This window comes from Balaenoptera musculus, chromosome 7, assembly GCF_009873245.2.
Source record: "Balaenoptera musculus isolate JJ_BM4_2016_0621 chromosome 7, mBalMus1.pri.v3, whole genome shotgun sequence".
In the NCBI taxonomy this organism is placed as follows: Eukaryota; Metazoa; Chordata; class Mammalia; order Artiodactyla; family Balaenopteridae; genus Balaenoptera; species Balaenoptera musculus.
In genome coordinates, this window is record NC_045791.1 from 106,228,801 (window position 1) to 106,250,129 (window position 21,329).

The following is a 21,329-nucleotide window of genomic DNA, read 5'->3' on the forward strand; positions in this document are numbered from 1 at the left end:
TGAAAGTTCATCAAGCTGTAAACATAAGATTTGTGTACTTCACAATATATAGGTCATCCCTCAAAAAATTAACCAAAAAAAAAAAAAAAAAAAGGAAATGAGAGTTTCATACAAATATAAATGCTAAGAAGAAATTTAAAGCCATGTGATGGGTGGATGGGGGACTGAATGATCAGAGCTGAGACCTGAATGGTGATTAGGAGGTAGCCATGTAATGAGCTGAGAGACTGCTTTCTGGGAGAGGGGACAGCGAGTGAAAAGGCCCTGAGGCAGGATTAAGTTTGGTGTATTGGAGGAACCTCGTCAAGGCCAGCAGGCTGAACATAGTGAGCAGGGCCAAGGCAAGTCCTTAGTTTGGCTTTTTATTCTAAGAGCAGTGGGAAACCATGAAGGGTTTGAAGTAGGGGGGTGTACTTTCTGAGAGCTTAGACAAGGGAAAGAGAGAGACCTCTGATGAATTTTAATTATGTGGCTACGACGTCTGGAAGGTGGGGAGCTGGGATTTAACTACTGTGCAGGGCTGGGGAGGCAGTGCAGTCAAGGTTTGTTTTGGACATGTTAAGTTGGAGATGCTCATTAGGTACCCTTGGGGCTGTCCGGGAGGCAGTGGGTGATGGGGCTGAAGTTCTGGGCCAGAACTGGGTTAGAAATGTGTGTTATGAACACACAGGTGGTATTTCAAGTCCCAGGTGCCTAGGAGAACAGAGAGCAAGAAGAAGGGACACAGGGCGTTTTTTGACGTGAGTTTTTCCGGAGAGACTAGAGCTGCCAGAAGGTTTGGATGGAAACTGCTTTAAAAGTGCTGCTTTAACAAGCGCTGTTGTGTGCCCACTCCCCGCCAGGCATCGAGAGCCCAAACGTGAGCAGAACCTGGCCCTCATCAGTGCTGCCAGCCTAGGGTTGGAGTCTCCCAAGCCTGGGCCTTGAGCACTAAAATGCAGATTCCTGGGTCCATCCACGACCCACTGAAACAGAGTGCCAGGGCCATCTGCATTTAGCAAGCTCCCTGGGTGAGTCTTGCACATGGAGGTTGAGATTCTCTCACTTCCAGTGGCCCAGGTGTGTGTGTGTGTGTGTGTGTGTGTGTGTGTGAGAGAGAGAGAGAGAGAGAGAGAGAGAAGGAGAGCGGGAAAGAGCAATTTCCTCTTTCCCTCTCTGAGGGTGGGGCTGCTCCAGAGTTCAGGAAAGCAGTCAGTTCTGTAAGCTTTGCTGTGTGTGTATGTCTGTGTGTGTGTGTTTTCATGTGTGGGGGGCGGGCACGGTGTCCCAGGAGGACAGAGTTTGCATTGATGAAACCCTTCCCAGCCCTTTGATGCCTCCTTCCCTCTGCCCTGAAGTTAAGCAGCTCAGCCCTCGGTGCACCCCGCTCGCCGGCTGCGCTCGCTCACGGGCCGGGATGGCGTTCCGTCTGGCCCTGCGCATGGCGCTGCTGCTGCTCTCCGGGGTCCTGGCCCCTGCGGTGCTCACAGGTAAGCGTGCTCCCTGGGCTCTGCTACCACCAGCCTCCCAAGGCTAAGAAGTACCTTAGGCCAGAATCTCTAATGCCCACCGGCAAGGCCATTCACAGGAGATGGGGTAGCAGTTTGGGTTGATTCTGTGAAGGGCTCCCCCAAGACAGGCTGGCAGCAGCTGCGTCAGAGGCCTCAGGGCATCGTTAGCTATAGAGACAGTGACCTCTGAAGTAGGAGGGTGACTTGGGGAGCAGGGCCAGGGACATTAGCTGCCTAGGGGACATGGGGATTACTCCAGCACCCTAAAATCTGAAGGCCTTCAGATCTGGGAGTCAGGAGGGGGCACCAGGCAAGCAGCTGAGGGGCAGAGGCCCCAGGCCCCTAGATGTAAGACCACAGAGCCCTACCATTTATTTGTCAAGCCCTGCAAGCCCTTCTCTGCTGGTTTTCTGAAATGTCCTTTTGAGAGTGAAGACCCAGGTACTGTTTCATCTTGGAAGAATTCCAGAGGGAGCACAGGGCCAGAGACCCCTCTGTAAAACCATGAGGATGCTGGACTGAGGCTGAAAATGGCCGGGTCCGGGGTCTGGCGAGAAGGGTCCCGCCAGGCTTGGGTCAGCAGGCTCCTGGGACCTGAGCCCCCGTCCTGGGCACAGTTTGTGGGGCTTCAAAGCCTGAGCGAGAAAAAGGCACAGACGGGTCATGGGTGGTCTTTCTCCTGGAAGAACGCCACTCTGATGGCCGCGAGGTGGGCCAAAGGGAGGTGTTTCAGGGCTCCTGTGGGGAGTCCTGGGACTGGAGAAATGTGCGGGTGGGGGGCCCCTGGAGACCCTCCGCGGCATGGGTTTCGGGGGAGTTGTCTGTGGATCTGAGGGAGGCTGTGATGCCATCGTGTGACGTGGTGCTGGGAGAGCTGCTGGGGGATGCGAGGCCTGGGGGACCTTTGTGGTCACACACTCAGGCACGACATGGGAGGAAACGGGGGTGGGGCGGCGAGGAGGCTGTGGGCCTGCCGGCCTCCCTCTGGACGCCCTAGGAAGAAGCTTGCGGGCTGGCTTCGTTTCTGGCTCTGCCTCCTCGCTGTTCTCAGCCTCTCTGTGCCTCTCCTCTGCTGTACCCTGGCGATAACCATAGCGCCTCTGCCTCTCTCGCAGGAGACTGTAGGTCTGCCAAGTTCACACACGTGAGCTTTCCGGACGGGCCAGCAGCTGTAGCGCTCAGCGCATGTTAGGAGAAAAACATCCCCAGCCGCTCTGCTGGGTGCAGGGTAGTTCTGGCAGAAGAAGCACCTCCTCAGCGGCTGGGAAAGCACCCAGCCTCCCTTTTGGTGGGAGAGGGGCCAGCTGGGCAAGCCAGGGGGCTGGTGTTGTGTGCCCCAGGGAATTCGGAAGAGTGATCTAAAGTTGGGGTGGCGTCCCCCGTGGCTCCCTTGTACCCCACCCACCCCAGTGGAAAGCTTCTCCCGCCCTGGTGGCCAAAGTGGGTGGAGGTGAAGGTGCTGGCGTCCTCTGCCCGGGGTCTGGGGCGTGTGGGCAGCTTCTGTCCGGTTCTTGGTCCCCATTGCAGCCAGCCCTCCCGGCCAGGCTGCCGGCCAGAGGGCGCTGGGTCAGACTGTGCACACACAGCCTGGGTGGGTGGGCTGCGTCTGCCGCCGCAGGAACGCCCGGGGACGGCCTCGTGTATGGCGGGCCAGCAGGACCTCACCTGGCTCACTCCCGAGTCCCCTCCACGTGTCCTACCAAGGGCAGGCAGGCAGCCCCACCCCGGAGTCTTTGGGGTTCTGGCTGGCTGTGGTTCGCCTTGCCGCTCTGGGAGGGAGGGGGTTCGGGAGGCTCCTGGCCGCCCCACCCCCGGCTGGAGGCTCGGAGCAGGTGTGCTGCAGGCCCCGCGGGGGCCCCGGCCCGCTGCTCCCCGGGCTGGGCTCCTGAGCAGGCAGGCGGGGAGGGAGCGGCCTGCTGCCCGCCTGCAGTCGCCCGTGGCCACAGCTACCGAGGGTGGCGGGCGGAGCAGGCCAGGCTGAGCGGGCGGGAGGCCAGGGGCAGGGATTGAAAAGGCCCTTCATGGCCGCACAAAGGCCCGTCTGTGAGCTCGGGCGCCTGGCCTCCGGGCCCCAGTGGTCAGACTGAGCGTGTTAAAACAAGCTTATTACTGACAGGCGGTGGGGCTGGAGGAGAGCCCACGGTGCCCAGGCCTGTGGCCAGGGTCATCGAGGCCCCCACTGCTCCTGGTCTTCTCAGCGCGCGGAGCCGCAGGTCACTGCTCACGGCTGGTCCTTGCCCTCCCCCGTCTCCGGTCCTAACGTGACACCTCTGCTCGCATTCCAGGCCTGCCATCGTACCAGTCCCTCCGCCTGGCACTTCTTTCCCCCCTCCTCAGATGGGGCCTGCTCTGCAAAGGCCCCCTGACAACTGGTCTCTGTCACGGCCCCCCAGAAGCATAGATTTGCTTCCCCCTCTGACGACAGAAATTGAGAGAATACGGAGGCACGTAGATGAGGACAAGAAAAACGCCTGGCCCTCCTCGGCAGCTGCACCTCCTTTGCCCGGAGGGGCTGGTGGCCAGCGCAGGCTGCGGTTTCGGGCCCATGTGTGCGCTGGGGCACCCACCTGGGCTGGCAGGGAGCTGGCTGGGCCCTGGCCCTGCTGCTTGGGTGCAGATGAGTCCTGAAGCCCGGATCAGCCTCTGGGGGTCTCCTGGTGATGGTCAGCTACAGCAGGCGCAAAGCCCGCAGGGGGGCAAGGGCCATGGTGCCCAGGCCAGAAAGGCCCTAGGGGCAGAGGCAGCAGCTGACGATGGCCTTGACAGCACAGTCCGCCACGTAGTGAGGGCTGTTGAGAGGCACGGTCAACCCCCATTCCACAGGTCGGAAAGTGAAGGCAGGCGGCGAAGTCAGTCCGCGGTGGTCCCAGGGTGAGGCTGTGACTGGAGCCGGGATTTGGACCCAGCCCTCCGGATTTTGGAAGCCAAAGGATTCAGCCCCTCAAGCTCAGAGACTGGCTGAGTCTTGAAGGGGCGGGAGGGGGTTGCGGCACAGCAGGGATGAGGGGGCCTGGGCTGGTGTATCTGGCAGGGAGGGTCCAGGCTTCTGTGGGGAGGAACAGAGTGAGGCTGGGTCACTGGGGGCAGACAGGGAGAAGGTCTGGGTGGGTCTCCAAGCACCCTGCTCAGAGGGCCCTTCTCCCCCAGAGATGGCTCCCAGGCTCTGGCAGAGGGCAGAGGGTGACCACTAGTTCCTGGGAGTGAGCCCCTGCCTGTCACTCCTCTTCCTGAGCTTGGGGCTGACTCCTTGGACGCCACCAGGTTGGCTGGCCCTGATACCCAGTAGCCCTGTGGTGGCCTCTCTGGCCAGAGGCCTGGCAGTTGGAGGTGAGCTTTGGCTGGTGGTGGTAGGACAGGGAGGTGCCCGGCTGCCACTCTGTCTTGGGCATGTGGTGAACGAGTGGGGACCAGTGGTTTGTTCATTTATCTGGGAGGCAGGCAGTCTGCGAGCCCTAGACCTCAGGGCCTGCCAAGCGGTGGGTAGACCCGGGCCTTTTCTCTGCTCAGCCCCGGAGAGCCCATGCCTGGGGCCTGGGGCCTTGCATGGCAGCTGCAGGCTGCAGACCCCAGCCCTCCCGGGCAGCGACAAGGGAGGCCCGACAGAGTCACTCTCCCCTTCCTCACAGGGAAGTCTCTGAAGTTGGCGGTGGACCAGGGTGGCCGCCAGACGCCAGCACTGCTTCAGCCTGGGCCCTGGGAGAGGGAGGCTTCCACAGAGTGGGTGCAGGGGCCTTCCGCCTTGCCAGGGGTGTTTCTGAAAAGGGGCACAGGCCCGGGCAAGCCCTGGGAATATGCCAGCGGTCCCTGCCTGCAAGCTGAGCCTCGGAACTGATCCAGCTGAGGCCTGGGAGAGGCACCAGGGGCAGGGCCTGGGAGCTGGGGACCTTGTAAAATTTTGTCATGAAACGATCTGAAGTTTACAGAAAAGTTACAAGAATAATCCAGTAGGCTCTTCACTTGGATTCACGGACCGCCAACATTTTGCCATATTTGCTCTTCTCACCGTCTTCCTGTCTCTATTTACTCACTTACCTATCTGATTGCTGAACCATTTGACAGTAAGTTGCAGACATCATGCCCCTTTGTCCCTAAATACTTCCTATGGACAAGGACATTCTCTTACATAAGCAGAGTCAGTTATCCAAATCAGGAAGTGAAAACTGACACAGTACTATCACCTGAACTACAGCCTTATTCATAGTTCACCAGTGGACTCCATAATGTTCCATCCAGGAACGCATGGTGCATTGTGTTGTCACAGCTCCTTAGTCCCCAACCTGGAACAATTCCTCACCCTTTCTTTGTCTCTCACAACCTTAAAAGTTTTTGAAAGCCTAGTTATTTTAAGACTGCCCTGGAATTTGGGTTTGGCTGTTTACTCATGATTTGCCTCAGGTGGACACGTTGGCAGAAGAACCCTGGAAGTACCTTTGTGTCTTCCCAGAGCAGCCCCCTCTCCAGGAGCTGGTGAGCCTGGAAGCAGGGTGTGGGTCTGGCTTGTCTGTGCCCTGGGGGAGCTCTCAGGGGTGGAGCCCCCAAGTGTGAAATGTGCCCCAGGGACCGCAGGTGGGCTGGCCAGGGTTGTACTGACTGAACCACAACTTCCCAGGAAGTTTCTCGGGAAGCACAACCTCTTCAGGGGCTTCAATCCCCAGCAGCACCTAACTGCCAGCGCAGCACCCACCTCAGCTTAACACTTACAAGTGTCACTTCCCCAGGACCTACAGAGCCCAGCAGTCCAGATGGGGGGCCCCAGGCTCTGCTGGGAGTCGAAGTGCCCTGCCTCCCCCGGCCCCCCCCCTGCCCTGCTTCTTGGAAGACCATAGAGCAGCTGGTATCAATGAGACGGTGTGCTGTGGTGCCCACTAAGCCCATTCTAGCACCCCTGGATCACACCAGAGGTCACTCAGGGCTGGGGCGGGGGGGCCTGTAGCCTGCTTCCCATCCTGGTGTTGGCCCTCACTGGGTGTCTGGCAAGGCTGGATGGGGCCAGGGCCGGGGTGTTGCTCTGAAGCTCCTCAGGCTAGGACCCCTGATGGGGGAGCAAAATTGGTGTGGGCTGCCTGGGGTTACCATGCAGGCCTCTCAGCCTGTCCCTCTCGTTCTGTGGGGCCCCTGGGTACCCTAAATCCTGCTAACCCCCAACCATGAGCAGGGAAAGGCTCCTGCAGAAAACGCTGCCCGGAGACTGATGTGCCGACGGAGCCCCAGCGAGCGCGGGGGTGAGGGCTTCCCCTTTCCTGGGGCTTCCCTTCCACTGACCGCAGACACCCCTGCCCACCCCTCTGGCCCTGTTCTGTGTGGAGGCAGCAACGTGCTGGCATCACAGTTTCTTTTTCTTTTTTTTTAAAGAAATTCACGTTCTTTTATTTACTTATTTATGACTGTGTTGGGTCTTCGTTTCTGTGCGAGGGCTTTCTCTAGTTGCGGCAAGCGGGGGCCACTCCTCATCGCGGTGCGTGGGCCTCTCACTGTCACGGCCTCTCCTGTTGCGGAGCACAGCCTCCAGACGCGCAGGCTCAATAATTGTGGCTCACGGGCCCAGTTGCTCCGCGGCATGTGGGATCTTCCCAGACCAGGGCTCGAACCCGTGTCCCCTGCATTGGCAGGCAGATTCTCAACCACTGCGCCACCAGGGAAGCCCGGCATCACAGTTTCTTAGGCTAGAGAGGCCCCTGCGCTTTAAGCCTCAGACACTCGAGGGGCGTGTGGAGGCACGTGCGGGCGCTAGACCCCGTGCCCTGGGGGCTGCTCCACTCTGCCCAGGTTAGGGCCGAGGAGCAGCAGGGTCGGCTGCCCCTGGGGTGTGGGGCAGGCCTCTCCTCTCCACCTCCTGCAGCAGTGGGCCCCTCACCGGCCGGGCTGGGCAGGAACCCTGGTTCCCAGAGACGGCACTGCCTCACCCTCCCGGCGCCTTCTCCAGGGTGAAGGCTGCCCTGGGTCTGCCCTGTGCGCATGCGGGGAGAGGACCCTTTACAAGTGTCACTTCCCCAGGACCTACAGGGCCCAGCAGTTCAGATGGGGGCCCCAGGCTCTGCTGGGAGTCGAAGTGCCCTGCCTCCCCCGGCCCCCCTGCCCTGAAGCTCGCTGCCAGCCCGAAGTTCTTCCAACTTCCTCCCGAGTGGGCCTGTTGGTCCCTCAGTGCCCTCCTCCCCCATCAACCTGTCCTCTCATGGCAGGGGCGGCCTGACCCCAGCGGGGGCTCTGGGGCCACACGTGGGCCCCTCGGCCTCCGTCGCCCCACCTGCGAAGCGGCAAGCACCGCGCTGAGCCCCAGAGCCCCGCACTCAGCGCCCCTTCCCAGTCACTCAACGGCGGGGGCGACGTCCCCGTCGGCCCTGCCGCCCAGGCCCCCACACCTGTCCTTGGCCTTGCAGCCGAGGGCCCGCAGGAGCCCGTGCCCACCCTGTGGAACGAGCCCGCCGAGCTGCCATCGGGAGAAGGCCCAGTGGAGAGCACCAGCCCCGCCTGGGAGCCGGCGGTCAGCGGCCCGCCCGCGCCCACCGCCGCGCCGAGCCCCGAGGACAGCACCGCGCGGGAGCATCTGGACCAGGGCGGCGGTACGGGCTGGGGCGCGGGGGCCGGGCGGGCCGGGAGGAAGGGGTGGGGGTGGGGCCGGGCCTCGGGGCTGACGCGGCCCTCCGTCCTCCGCAGGCTCGCTGGGGCCCGGCGCCATCGCGGCCATCGTCATCGCCGCCCTGCTGCCACCTGCGTGGGCTGGGCGCTCGTGGTCGTCGCTGAGAAAGTTTTCCGCCTCCTGAAGCGAATAAAGGGGCCGCGCCCCGACCGCGGCGCGACTCGGCAGCACCCCCGGTGCGCGCCCCCGTGTCTCCATGTGTCCGCGCGTGAGTGTGTGGGCGAGCGGGTGGGGGAGGGGCGGGCGACGTGCACGTGCTCGGGGCTCGAGGCGCGCGATAGCGCGCACACGTGCGCGTGCGTGAGCGCACGTGCGCCGGGGCCCCGCAGGAGCGCGGGTGCGTGCGCGATGCGCGTGCGCCGGAGGCCGCCGGTGTGCGGGAGCGGGGCTTGCGGAGCGCTCTGGGCAGAGTCCTCGGCGAGGCCGTAGGAGCGCGGAGTCCGCGTGCCGCAGCCCCCTGCTCGTGCCGCAAACTGCCCGGGGCCTGCCCTCTGCCGCCCCCTCAGCTCCGGCCCTGGAGCGCTGCCAGCGCGGACCGGCGTGAGGCCCCGAGGGCAAGAGAGGCAGCGGCCTGCCCCGGGCCCGCCGCCCTGCTTTCTGCGCCTCGCTGGGTGATGGTGGGGTCCGCGGGACCCTCGGCTCTCCCGGCTCCCCAACCAGAGGCCAGTGACTTTGGGGGTGGGGGGTGTCTTCTGACTGTGGCAGCCAGCGCGCTATTTGTGGGCTCTGAGCCCCAGACCTGCACCCTCAGGACCCCTGGGGGCCCCTCTACCCCAGGGAGCCCAAGGAGCGAATGAGCAGAGTGGTGAAGCCCGGGTGCTGTGGGCCCCTGTCCTGGCTCCCCAACCCACAGCCCCAGATCGCCTCCCTCCCCTGGCTTGGGTAAGCTTGTGCAGGGGGCTTCGCCGAGCCTCTGGCAGAGCGGGCGACACCACGCAGGAGGGCTGTTTGTTTAGAGAAAGAAAACAAAAAGGCTTTTCAAGCTCATCTCTTTTCACTTCAACCCTGAAATTATGGCAGCTGAATGAGGGATGAGGAACCACCCAGCCGGGCCATGCCCCAGCTTGGCCCTGGCACTGGGTCCTTGGTCATGCCCTCTGTCTTCCATACTTCCCAGGAAGCCTAACTTTTATAATTTAGAGAGAGGGATTTAAAATAGTGGCTTACCTGCTCTGGGTGCAGCAGGAAAGAAGTCAGAACTGTGTCCTGTCCCCACCCTCCAAGGGCCCTTGGAGTGACGACCCTAAGGCCTAGAGGGGGCACTGTCTGCAAACCCCAGTGATGGTTTAACACCTGGGCCACAAGAGGATCCTTGTGAGTGAGTGCTGGTGGAGTGAGCTGTTCCTCTTTTTTTTCACCATTGTCTCTAGTAACTGTTTTGGCCTCCTTGGTTTCTCTGAGCTCCTGACTACACCTGTTCTGGCTAAGACCAGTTTTCTCCTCCTGGATACGCCAGATGGCCACACGTGGTACCCACTCACACTCCCCAAAACACATCACGGCTTAAGTTTCTGCTTATAAAAGACTTATGAAACTGACTGGTTTTCATGAAACTGTTTACATTATTACACATAACCTGCAGTAGCCGAAGCCCTCCTTAGAGCAGGTGACCCAAGTTAGTATGCTGTTTCCCAGCTCCAAAAAGAAAAGCGGGGTAAGGGCCAGGACCAACAACTCCCCTCCCCAGCCCCACCCTGCCAAGAGCAATATGGGCCTCCGAAGTGGTCCCTCTCCCCGTCCTCTCACTCCTGGGAAACTCAGGTGCAGGTGCTCCCCCTGGGGTTGCAGCACAGAAGCCCCAAGAGCATCAGCCCCTCACTGGGACCAGGGGGGGTCCCTCTCCAGTTGGACCAGCATGTTGTGTATGTATGCCTCTTCCAGGGATTCATCCAGTTCTGAAAGGGTCTGAGGTCTCAAGAACGCCAAGGGCCGTGCTGTGGCCTGTGGGAAGATGCTGCAACGTCCCACTTGATCTAAATCCTGGGCTTCTAATCTAAGTGTGTCCTGGCGGAAAGGGCATGGCTGCAGGCAGGCAGGGCTGGGCAGGGTGGGATTCAAGGCCCTCCACATTCCAGGACAGAGCCGGGTGTGGGGTGGCTCTGAGGGCCAGCTGCAGCCTCCGGTAACTGGCTGCCGCCTCTGGAGATGGGAAGAAGTGTCCCAGGCCAGTGACCGGCCAGGTGGGAAGCCACAGTCCCAAACCTTATGGGACCACCACCCACTGACACCTCTGTCCCACAGTGTTCAAACCTGCAGAAGTGTGTCCCCCACTGCCTCAAACAGCTTATTCTGTTTCTGGAGTCCCTCCACAAGTGGAGGTCCAAATCCACTCCCGTCCTGAGGCCCCAACCCCGGCTGCTTCTTCCTCCACGGGAAGCCTCCTTAGCCCTTTCCCTGGGACACACCCCCTCCACTGGGCTTGAAGGGGGCTCTTCTCTCCCTGCCAGACCGAAACACCTCATTCTCGTGCGCACAAGGGTAATAAAAAGTAGACCTTCCTCTCTTTTTATTTTATACGTGATGCTTCTTTTAATGCAGCCAGAAATGATATTTGCTTTTCTCGGAACCATAACCCATACAGGATGCAGTGACCAAGTCATTTCTTTATAACACCTGGGCTCCGGAAGGGGCCAGAAGATACGAGTTACATCCAGCCCATCAGGGAGCCAAAGGCAGCGTGGGCCCTCAGCCAAGCTCTGGTGGCCATGAGGCAGGCCTGGCCGTGCAGCCAGAGGCTGGCGGAGGCTTGGGGCGGAGGTGGACAGAGGCGGTTGGTCTCTCGGTCCTTTGAGTCGGAGACCAAAGGACGCTCGTCAAGCTCATCAGGCAAGGGTGGTCCACCATCTGTGCACCTGGCCAATTCTAACGGCTTCCAGGGGAGAGGACACGTGCAGGGGTCATGACATCATCACCTTTGCACCTGCCCTTGGCCAGGGACACCCTGGGTCTGGGGCCTCTCAGTGCCTGGGAAGGGCCCTGGAGCATGCCCGTCCTCTGTCTGCCCCTCCCAAGAGACAAGAAGAGGTGGTTGTAACACTGTTTAAAATACACTTTTTCATTTACAAATGCAGCAGAGGAGAGACGTGGGCACCTTTTCTGCAGTTCGTGAGCGAGGGGCCGAGACACATGAGCACTAACCACGTAGCAGGGGTGAGGGGTGGAGGCGACTCCTGCCAAGGCACCCCAGCTCACGCCCTGCTGCCTGCGGCGGTGTCCGGCCTTCCCGCTGAGCCCCTCCGCTGTCCGCTGGGGGCTGCCCGCCACGACCTGCTCCCGCCCACCCACATCCCTCGGCCAGGCCGGGGGCCAGGGGTCACTGCCGAGTTCGGCTGCCCAGCTTCCGGCGGTCCTTATTCTGGCTGCGCTGAGGGTCATCCATCTTGTGGACACGGAAACACTCCTTGAGGTTCTGGGACCGAATCTTCGGATTCAAGATCTCCTCAGTCGTGTTGCTGGGGAACCAGCCTCTCTCCTGGTCATGCAGGCGCTCGCCAAAGATCCACCCTGCGTAGGGAGGGGAAGGGGAGGGTCAGAAGCTCTCCAGGTGGCGCAGGCTGGGCCTCGCTCTGGCCTGTGTGGGGAGCAGAGGAAAGGGAGACGTAGGGGTCCAGCCGGCCTCTCCAGAGGTCCCCTGCCCTCAGACGCATTGCTGGAAATGCCCAGACCTGGTTTATCCCCCATGAGCTGGGCATGTGCTGCCCTCCCGGGGGGCGCGGTGTGTACACAGGGCGGGGGCAGAACCACTGCGTGTCCCGGATGTATTGACTTTGGAACCCACTCCCAAGCTCTCACGCATCCTAGGCTGCCCCACGTGAGGCCAGGAGACCCCAGGGGCCACCCCCAAAAGCACGAGGCATCGAGGGGCTGGTGGGGTGGTAGCTGACCGCGTGGTCCCCTGGCCTGGAATGCTACTGTCACCCTCTGGTTGGGGAGCCCCTCCTCCCTGAGCCTCAGCCTCCTGGGAGCTGGGTGGTCAGCCGAGGGTGGCCGTCACGAACTGGCCGAGTGCCCTAGCTCTCCACCCCTCACCCCCCATATCACAGTGTCTCTGCTGGGGGCCTGGGGCCCGAACCGCAGGTCCTGCTGGCAGGTCCTGGGGCAGAGCTAAGACCTGGGGCCTGAGGGCCAGGGGCACGCCTTCTGCAGGCCACGTGGGAGGGGTGTCAGGCTGTTTATATTTTGCGAGGGGAGGGGGAGGGCAGGAACCACTGTTCCCCCAATGCTGGGTGAGCCCCTAGGATTTGGGAAGGGTGGAAATGGCCTTCTCTGGAGGTCACCAGCCTGAGACTTTCCAGCCAGGGTCTTGAAAAAGAGGAGGAACCGGGGTTGGGGGGAGATGCTTTGTGCACTTTTGGGGATTTAGATTAGGAACACCTGATGTAGAAATAAGGGATCAACTTTTCAGGGGAGGGGAGCGAACCTCTGGCACTGATGCCAACGGCAGGAGTGGGTGGGAGCCCCGGCGGGTGGCCCTCTGGCCCATGTGGGGCTACAAGCCTGGTGGTCACAGGCTCATCTGGAAGCTTGTTGCAAATACGGGGTCAGGGTCAGCGTGCTCCTGGCCCTCATGCCTCCCACTGTGGTGGGGGCTGATGCCGGGGCCGGATGAGGGGAAGGGGACGTGGAGCCAGGTGCTCGGCTGGGCCTCATGCTAAGCGGGGGAAGGCGGACCTCACAGCTCCGGGGGAGGAGAGCGGAGGCACTGGCAGAGATGCCTGCTCTATGCTGAGGAAAGGCCAGCGGAAGCCGTGATGGGCAGAACGGTCTACGGGAGCAGAGAGGCCGCACGGCCCTGGGCTCTGCCTGCCTCTCAGCCGGCCCTTCTGTCTGCTTCTCCACCACGTCCCTCAGGCTGGGGCAGAGCCCCAGGAGGCGGGGGCAGGGAGCCTCGAGTGGGAGAGGCACCCAGCCCCGGGGCCTCACCATCCTCTGTCTTGTCCAGGATGTTCAGGATGTCGGCCAGCTCCAGCGTCAGCTCGTCCGGCTGCTGGGCCACGTACGGGTGCACACACTGGACCTGGGGGCAGTCTGACGGGAGGAGAGAGGGGGGTGGCACGTCCTCATCACCACGGCACCCGCCCTGGTCCCTACACGGGCAAAACCTGGCCCCCCACTTCTGCCTCAGCAGTTAACAGGGACAGGCTGCCTGTCCAAGAGACAACGCAAACTCCCGCAGCAACTGAAAGGGCTCATTCAAGGGCGGGGTGTGTGGCTCCAAAGAAAAGGCCGTTAAAGCGCCAGGAGTTCTGAACAAAAAGTACGTGGATACAGGGATGAACAGGCTGTGAGGGGCTCTTATTGAGACTTCAGAAGGAGCTGCTTGGTCCTGGGCTGGGCCCTGGGAGCAGTTTGGGGACAGTCAGGACTCGGTGAGCTGGTCAGGATGGCAGCGTCTCTATCAGGCAGCTGGACTTGCGCCCTTTTATATTTTGTAAGGTTTTCAGACAACTGGCCACCCCAGAGAACACTGGCGTTTGCCTTCTGGGCCCGAATTCCTCTTGGTTTCCTTGTGGCATCTGTCACTTATGACCCAGTGGCTTTTATTTCTTCATTAACCATCAAAACATTTGCAAAGCTCAGGCACACCCGTGTCCTCCGTGGGGTACTAAGCTTGCACTGGGGTGCTAGGGACCCCCGGGCAGGCGAAGCAGTCTTCCCAGCGGCCCCGCAGGCCCTTCAGGCGGAGTGCAGAGGCCCCTGAGGCTGACGCAGCTGTGACAGGCAGGGCCGCCACGAGGCTCCCTGGACCCTCCCTTGCCCCACCCGGCGGGTGCCCCCTCCCCAGTGGGCCACCTACCCAGCAGCCGGGACGTGAAGGAAACAAACTTCGTTCTTCGGTTGGGGGCCAGCGAGGTCATCCAACGCTTCATCTCGCTCCTGGGACAGGGAAGAGGACAAATGCCCCAACCGCAGAGCAACGGACCCCACGTGAGGGGACCCGCTGCGCCAGGCATCCAGCAAGCTGGCCACTGGGTCCCGGGCCTGGCACAGGGCCACGGCAGGACAGCGTGGACGGGGCCGGGAATCCAGCGGCGGGACGGGGGCGGAGCGCTATAGAGCCTCCCTGGTACATCTTTAAAGTCAGTGGGTGAGGATGAGCCCACGACACCCCAAAGTTAACCGAGAGGCGAGCCCTCAGCTGCCAGCTGCCCTGAGCCATGGTCCGTGGAATCGGGAGAGGCTGATGCCACCCCTGCCCCAGGCAGTCGGAACTGGACCGTGATGTGCAGGGCGACACCTGTGAGTGCTGGGCTGGGGGGTGCTGGGCACCGCACGGGGCTTCAGGGCGGCTGGCCTGGCAGCTCAGAGGGGCAGGTGGGCCTGAGACCACACAGCGACAGTGGTTCGCTGGTCGGTCGGGCCCAAGGGCTCTACAACAACTCGTCAGAACAGAGGGGCCCACCCAGAGCCTGACACACACACACACACACACACACACACACACACACACACAGCAACATGCTCACCCCGCACCCTGACGCTAACACTGCACAGGAGCCCTCCCGGCAGGGCCTAGGGGGAGGAAGGACAGGAACAGGGCGGGCGGTGTGCCGAGCCTGGAGCCTCGCTCCACCCGGGCAGGTGACAGGAGCCTCGCCCCGCTGGGCCGGCGGCGGGGGCCTCGCCCCGCCCGGGCAGGTGGCGGGGGCACCGGGCACTCACTGAGCGGACGCCTTCAGCATGTAGGTGGCCTCCCGGTCGTCCGCATTCTCGAGCAGCCGCAGGATGAAGACGTTGGCCAGCGTCTGGCCCTGGTCCTCCAGCTCCTCCACTCGCAGCAGGCCCCGCGGGGCCGAGTCAAACACCTGGTACTTGTCTCTGGGGACCGAGGGTGGCAGCAGAGGCAGGTCAGTCCCGAGGCGGCGGCTCGGATTTCCAGGAAACGCTCTACCCTGGCCAGCGGGGCCGGCCCCACTGCTGCCACTCCTCACCTCCTTCCGGAAGCCCCCCACCTGACCGCCGGTCCCCCTCACCGCCGGCCCCCGCCCTCCACAGTGTGGATGGCGGACGAGGGGTCAGCACCCATGACACGGCAGTGGCCGCTCTGCCGAGCCCGCCCCAGGCGTCAGGCACTGAGCTGGACTCTCCCCGTCCTTAGGGGTACAGCCCCCACTAGACAGGAGGGGAAACGGAAGCTCAGGGCGTTGAAATACACCTGCCCGAAGGCCCAAGGCTGGACCAGAACGGAGCAGGCCTTCAAAGCGGATCCAGAGCCTGGGCAACATCCCACCACCGCGCCTGCCGCCCCCAGGCCGTGGCGACCCCCCCATCCTCCTGCCTGCCGCTCACCCCGGAATCTGCCGGCAGATCACCAGCAGGTCGTTGAAGAGGAAGAGGTAAATTTCCCGGAAGAGTTTCTTGGTCCGCAGGGTCCGGGATGTCTTGGGGCCTGACATCTGCTGCAGCTCGCCCTGCTTCAGCAGCCAGCGGGAGTGGGAGATGATGGGCACTGACTGCGTGAGGGGGGACGGCATCAGAACGGCTGTGCCCCTCCGCGCCCCCCGCCCCAGGCTCCCCTCGCGCTCTGACTGGAGTGATGACCGCGAGTAATGGTGTGTGAGGCCCGCGCTGGGCCCAGGACACGCGTGGTGCTGGCGGGAGGGACGGACGGGTGCTGGGCAAACATGGGAAGGGCGTGTGTGTGTGCATGCGCACGTGTGCCTGAGTGGGCAGGTGTGTGTCTGTCTGTTGTCTATGTATCTGCGTGTGCTTTTATGTATGTGTGCTCACGTCTAAGTGTGTCCATGTGTCCTGTATGTGTCTGTACTAACATGTGAGTGTGTACACGTGGGTGCCTCTGTGTGTGTATGTGTGTTGTCAACCTCCTACTAGGCTCAGCCTGTGTGATTCAGGATCAGAGGAGAGGCCAAGTTCACAGGAGAGAGGGGAGAACTGGGTCCCACAGGGCGAGGAGACTGGGCCGGCAGGTCTCCACACTGTGGCTCCGGGGCAGGCACCCAGCACCCAGCACGCGGCCCACAGGTGGAGCTACGTGGGGGGCCTGGAGGTCTGCATCCTCAGCTGGGGCTCAGCTCCCAAACCCAGCATGACCTCAGGGACCCTCGGCAGGTACCGCGCACTCATGTGCCCAAAACCCCAGAAACCCAAGCCCTCGGGGCCCTTAGGGTCACTAATGCCTGAAGCTTTACACAAAGTTGGGGGAAAGGTCGGTAGCTTGTGTCAGATTTTCAAATTGCCCACATTTAAGAATCCCTGGAGCAGTCCATGTCACATTCTTCATGTGAGCTGACTGTACAAGGTCACACAGCCAGTAAGTGAGAGCAGGCAGCTCCTGACTCCCTGCAGGAGACAGTCTAGGCCAGCGGTCCCCAACCGTTTTGGCACCAGGGGCCGGTTTCACGGAAGACAACTTTTCTATAGATGGGGGTGGGTGGTGGGATGGCTCAGGCGGTAGTGCGAGCGATGGGGAGCGATGGGGAGCGACGGGGAGCCATGGGGAGCCATGGGGAGCGATGGGGAGAGACGGGGAGCCATGGGGAGCCATGGGGAGCCATGGGGAGAGATGGGGAGAGATGGGGAGCCATGGGGAGCCATGGGGAGAGATGGGGAGCCATGGGGAGCCATGGGGAGCGATGGGGAGCCATGGGGAGCCATGGGGAGAGATGGGGAGCCATGGGGAGCCATGGGGAGAGATGGGGAGCCATGGGGAGCCATGGGGAGTGATGGGGAGAGATGGGGAGCCATGGGGGAGATAGGGAGCCATGGGGAGAGATGGGAGAGATGGGAGCCATGGGGAGCCATGGGGAGCGATGGGGAGCCATGGGGAGCGATGGGGAGCGATGGGGAGAGATGGGGAGCCATGGGGAGCCATGGAGAGAGATGGGGAGCCATGGGGAGCCATGGGGAGTGATGGGAGAGATGGGGAGCCATGGGGAGCCATGGGGAGAGATGGGGAGCCATGGGGAGCCATGGGGAGAGATGGGGAGCCATGGGGAGCCATGGGGGAGATGGGGAGCCATGGGGAGCCATGGGGAGAGATGGGGAGCCATGGGGAGCCATGGGGAGAGATGGGGAGCCATGGGGAGCCATGGGGAGAGATGGGGAGCCATGGGGAGCGATGGGGAGCCATGGGGAGAGATGGGGAGCCATGGGGAGAGATGGGGAGCCATGGGGAGCCATGGGGAGAGATGGGGAGCCATGGGGAGCGATGGGGAGCCATGGGGAGCGATGGGGAGCCATGGGGAGCCATGGGGAGCCATGGGGAGCCGTGGGGAGCGATGGGGAGCGATGGGGAGCGATGGGGAGCGATGGGGAGCGATGGGGAGCGATGGGGAACCATGGGGAGAGATGGGGAGCCATGGGGAGCCGTGGGGAGCCGTGGGGAGCCATGGGGAGCAGCAGATGAAGCTCCGCTCACTCGCCCACCGCTCACCTCCTGCTCTGCGGCCCGGTTCCTAACAGACTGCAGACCCTTACCGGTCTGCGGCCCGGGGGTTGGGGACCCCTGGTCTAGGCCAATGTGATGGCCCGGTGACTGGGGGCAGGTGGGGCCTTCAGCTAAGGGGTCAGGGAAGGCCTCGGTGGAGGTGATACTGTGCTGAGACCCAAGGGCGGCCATTCAGCGAGCCCGGCCAGTGACCAATGCTCCAGGACAGCCGGGCTGGGGCGGGGACATGTGGCTGGGCCTGGGCTCACCTTGATCTTAAACTCCATCTTCTTCTGAATGCTGATCATTTGCTCCGTGCGGCTCATTTTCCTGACGCCCTCATTGCATGCTTTTACCACCTGGGATGAGAAGGAGGACACATCAGGCCACCCGCAGCCAGCTGTCTCTGGCCACTTCCTTCGGCCCACTCAGGCCACAGCTGGTCCGTCTCAACTGGGTCTCAGTTCCAGTGTAGAAAATCAGGGCCTTGTCTTTGCTGGGACGTGAACTCCAGAGAACACGTAAATCGATGCCGACCCCTCATGTCACCTAAGAGAGCAAATTTCGACCAGAAGACGTCCTTTCTCATCTGTCAGACTGGAAATGCCCAAGGTCTGGGGGTCAGGATCCGTCACACACTGTGGGGGGAGCACAGAGTCCCCCCACCGTCCTGGGAGGCAACCCAGGTACCAAGGGGCCGAATGAAACCACATTTTCTGGGACTTCCGGGGACTCATTCCGAGAGACGATATCTGCACAGGATCTAGAACAGGGCCCGGCACCCAGCAGGCACTCAGCATCTAGGAACAAGCCCAAAGACGTGCGTACTAGGATGTCCCCTGCAGTGGCGTTCAGAGCGAGAAAAACTGTCCTCAACCTAAATGTCCGTCAACAGGGGTTGATTAACGCTCATCAATCCACATAACCCTGTACTCTGAAATCATGAAGAAGTGCAATAATTTTACATGCACTAAAATGGAGGGAAAGGCCAGCTCATAAACCACAAGGCCATCTGCAAAGAATACAGTTGTGTGTGCAGGCGTCTGTTTGGAAAGGGGTCTGGAAGGGCAGGCGCCAGCATGCTGGCAGTGGGGTGTGGGAGAACTGCTGATCTCTACCATCTTCTTTTTGCTTATGAACAGTTTGTGGACTTGTTTGCATTCAGCATCATTTTTAAAAATTAAGGGAAAAAACCCACCTTTATTAAAAAAGATAAATAATGAGAAGCAAGCGTATACCTGGGAAATGAAAAGGAGATGAAAACAGAAAAGAACTTGAAAACAGAAAACACTTGCCGGTGCCCTGAGACCCCCTGGGGCCCAGTGTGGCCGGCTGCCCAGTGGGGGCCAGAATGAAGCTCCCACCTGATCAGGTGTGTGCGTTCCAGGGGTGGGCAGAGGGTCCCGAGAGATACAGCCTGGCTGGCAGGTCACTGACCCTCCCTGACCAGCCTGCTCGAGGCTCCAGCCTTTCCCCAACTAGGCTGGGAGGGGAGTGCTGTTTTTCCCAGTATACAAAGGGTATAATCGCCAGAAGGATTTTGGAGGCCAACTGGCCTGAGTGAGGGATGCAAGGAGAGGCCCCTGGGGGGGAAAAGACTGCATTAAGCTACGAAGTCCTCATGGCTCCATGTGGCTCACCATGGCTTAGAACCACCACCTGACGCCCACTGGGGCTTGTCCTTTTACTAAGCTGCTGCCACTGGTACACTAAGTGGAAAGGACTTCCCAACACCAGGCTCTAGTCCGTTTCAGGGTCACCAGCACCAAAGAGTGGCCCCTGCACGGCTGCCAGGAGTGGGCTCGCAGCTCCAGCGGACACACTGGAGCCAAACACACGAGACAGCGCTGCTTTAAGACAAACACGTGGGAACCGACACGTTCACTGACCCCTCCCGCACAGCCCCTGCTCTGCCAGCAGCTTCCAGGAGGCACCTCTTCTCTCCGAGGATCAGGAGCGGAGATGCCTTCTCCACTCCTGGGCTGGAAGGGCCCAGGCTTGGCAGGGCCGGGGAGTCCTCTCGCGGGGACAGGAGAGGTGCAGCTCGAGGGCCGGGAGAGGCGGGATCGGGGGGTCGGAGAGGCGCACAGGGCAGAGCTGCATCAGGGCCCAAGAAGAGCCAGAGCCGGCCTCAGAGCGCGGCAAGGGAGGCAAGAGCCATGGCTTTTGACACTGGAAACAGGTAAGGACAAGCGTGGGGCCTCCAAGGGCTGCTGCGGGGAGTGCCTGGGCCTGTGGGTGGCCACAGAGCGGGGGTTGGCGGGAGGGTCCATGAACATGTCTGCAGGTCAAGAGCGCCCGGCCGGCCTGGTCCACCCCGCACGTCAGCAGCCTGGGGTGAGAAGGAAGCCCACCCGACTTATTGTTTGGACCCGGTGACTTCTCTGGATTGCCAACTATTAAAATGAATTTGCATCTTCCAGAGACACACGGGCACAGGAGGGGGCAGGACGGGAAGGCGGGTCTAGAGGAGGAAGACAGCTGACCGGGAAATGTGGGAAGAGGAGGCACAACTCACCAGCTCCAGCTCCTTGTGGGCATCCAAGGCAGTGCCTTCCCGCTCAGACCTCTCTTCCACCCTCTTCAGGATGTTCTGAGCACAGGCAAAGTCTGCATTTAGTTTCGTCAGGTACAGCCATTGCTCCCCTCTCCGCCCCCTTTGGCAGTGGCAGCCTCCCTGCTGCACTGGTCCAAACAGCCTCGTGTTGCTGCAACAGCCGGGAGCGAAGAGCCCCACCAGTTACGGACTGAGGGCGGGAGAACCTTCCAACAGCTGAGGGCCGAGCATCGCACACAAGCCTTGCCCGGCTCTAAGGTGATAACCACAAGTCAAGGTCTGCATGAGGACTAACTACGAGGGCCAAACCCGAGCCCCAGTCTCCTTACAGCGAAGACCGAAGCAAAGGGGGCAGCCAAGTGCGGTGGGGAAGGGGGAGGGTGAGGTCCGACGGTGAGGGAAGGGTGGCTCAGGGCTGGCTGTCCCCGAGGCGGGTGCAATGCTTGCAGCGTCAGTGGGGCTGCCGTCTGAAGCCAAGTAGCAGCGACCCCGAGGCTTCGTTAACTCGGGTCTTATTGATAAAGATGTCTTTTTTCCAGCAGCTGGATTTTCTTGAGTTTCGCCTATAGATTACAGTGTTTGCACTGGTTTCTGCCTCACTGTTCTCCCCGTGCCCGTATTTCTGATCTGCTCTCATTCCATGAAGAGGATTGGGTGCGTCTGAGCACAGCTCACCTGCCCCCAGCTGCCCCATGTGGTGGCACGAACGTCCCCAGCCACCTGCTGCCACCCAGACACCAGGGTGCTGGGCATCCTTTCCACTCTCTCCTGAGCTCCAGGCCAGACCCAGATCCCTCCCGCCTCTGGACGTCCCCCAGCTGCAGGCCCCCAGCCTCCCCTGTGCGGTCACCTGCCCCGCCTCTGCCTGCCAGCCAAGCCAGACACACGCAGTCGGCTCCGATGCCTCCTTACCCTCCCCCACCACCAACGTGGGGTCACCAACCCTGCCCGTAACCATCCCCCGGCTCCCAAATCCAGCTCCCAGCCAACAGGATGGCTCAGGCTCCACCTCTTCTCATTGGGATGAAACCCCATCTGACCAGGTCCTGCTCCTGGCCTCAGGCAGAGGATGGCGTGGCTTCTTCAGCCTGGTGCACGAGCCCTCCACGCTGGCCTCCTCTCTGGTGGCCCCTCCCTACCTTCTGCGGTACCTGGCGGGTCTACCTGGAGCACCCCGCCCACGTTCACCCCACGGACACGCTGCCTCTGAACCTCAGTCCCCCTGCCCGTACCCTCCACCCCATGCCACCGTTCTCC

At 61.6% G+C, this 21,329-nt stretch overlaps 2 protein-coding genes across 2 annotated transcripts in view; one reads left to right on the top strand and one right to left on the bottom strand.

Annotated features, from left to right (window-relative positions):
- Positions 1-1,167: 1,167 nt before the first annotated feature.
- Positions 1,168-8,320, top strand: SNORC (secondary ossification center associated regulator of chondrocyte maturation). The gene is made up of 3 exons (XM_036858293.1): positions 1,168-1,469; positions 7,868-8,050; positions 8,145-8,320. Exons 1-3 carry the CDS (start codon positions 1,220-1,222, stop codon positions 8,249-8,251), a joined length of 540 nt encoding a protein of 179 aa, XP_036714188.1. The 5' UTR covers positions 1,168-1,219; the 3' UTR covers positions 8,252-8,320.
- A 2,336-nt stretch (positions 8,321-10,656) lies between these two features.
- Positions 10,657-21,329, bottom strand: part of NGEF (neuronal guanine nucleotide exchange factor) — a 43,864-nt gene continuing 33,191 nt past the window's right edge. Inside the window, 7 exon segments of the mRNA XM_036858595.1 lie at positions 10,657-11,631; positions 13,051-13,155; positions 13,925-14,004; positions 14,791-14,946; positions 15,418-15,581; positions 17,785-17,874; positions 20,034-20,108. Coding sequence (XP_036714490.1) covers positions 11,441-11,631; positions 13,051-13,155; positions 13,925-14,004; positions 14,791-14,946; positions 15,418-15,581; positions 17,785-17,874; positions 20,034-20,108 — 861 coding nt within the window. The 3' untranslated portion in view covers positions 10,657-11,440.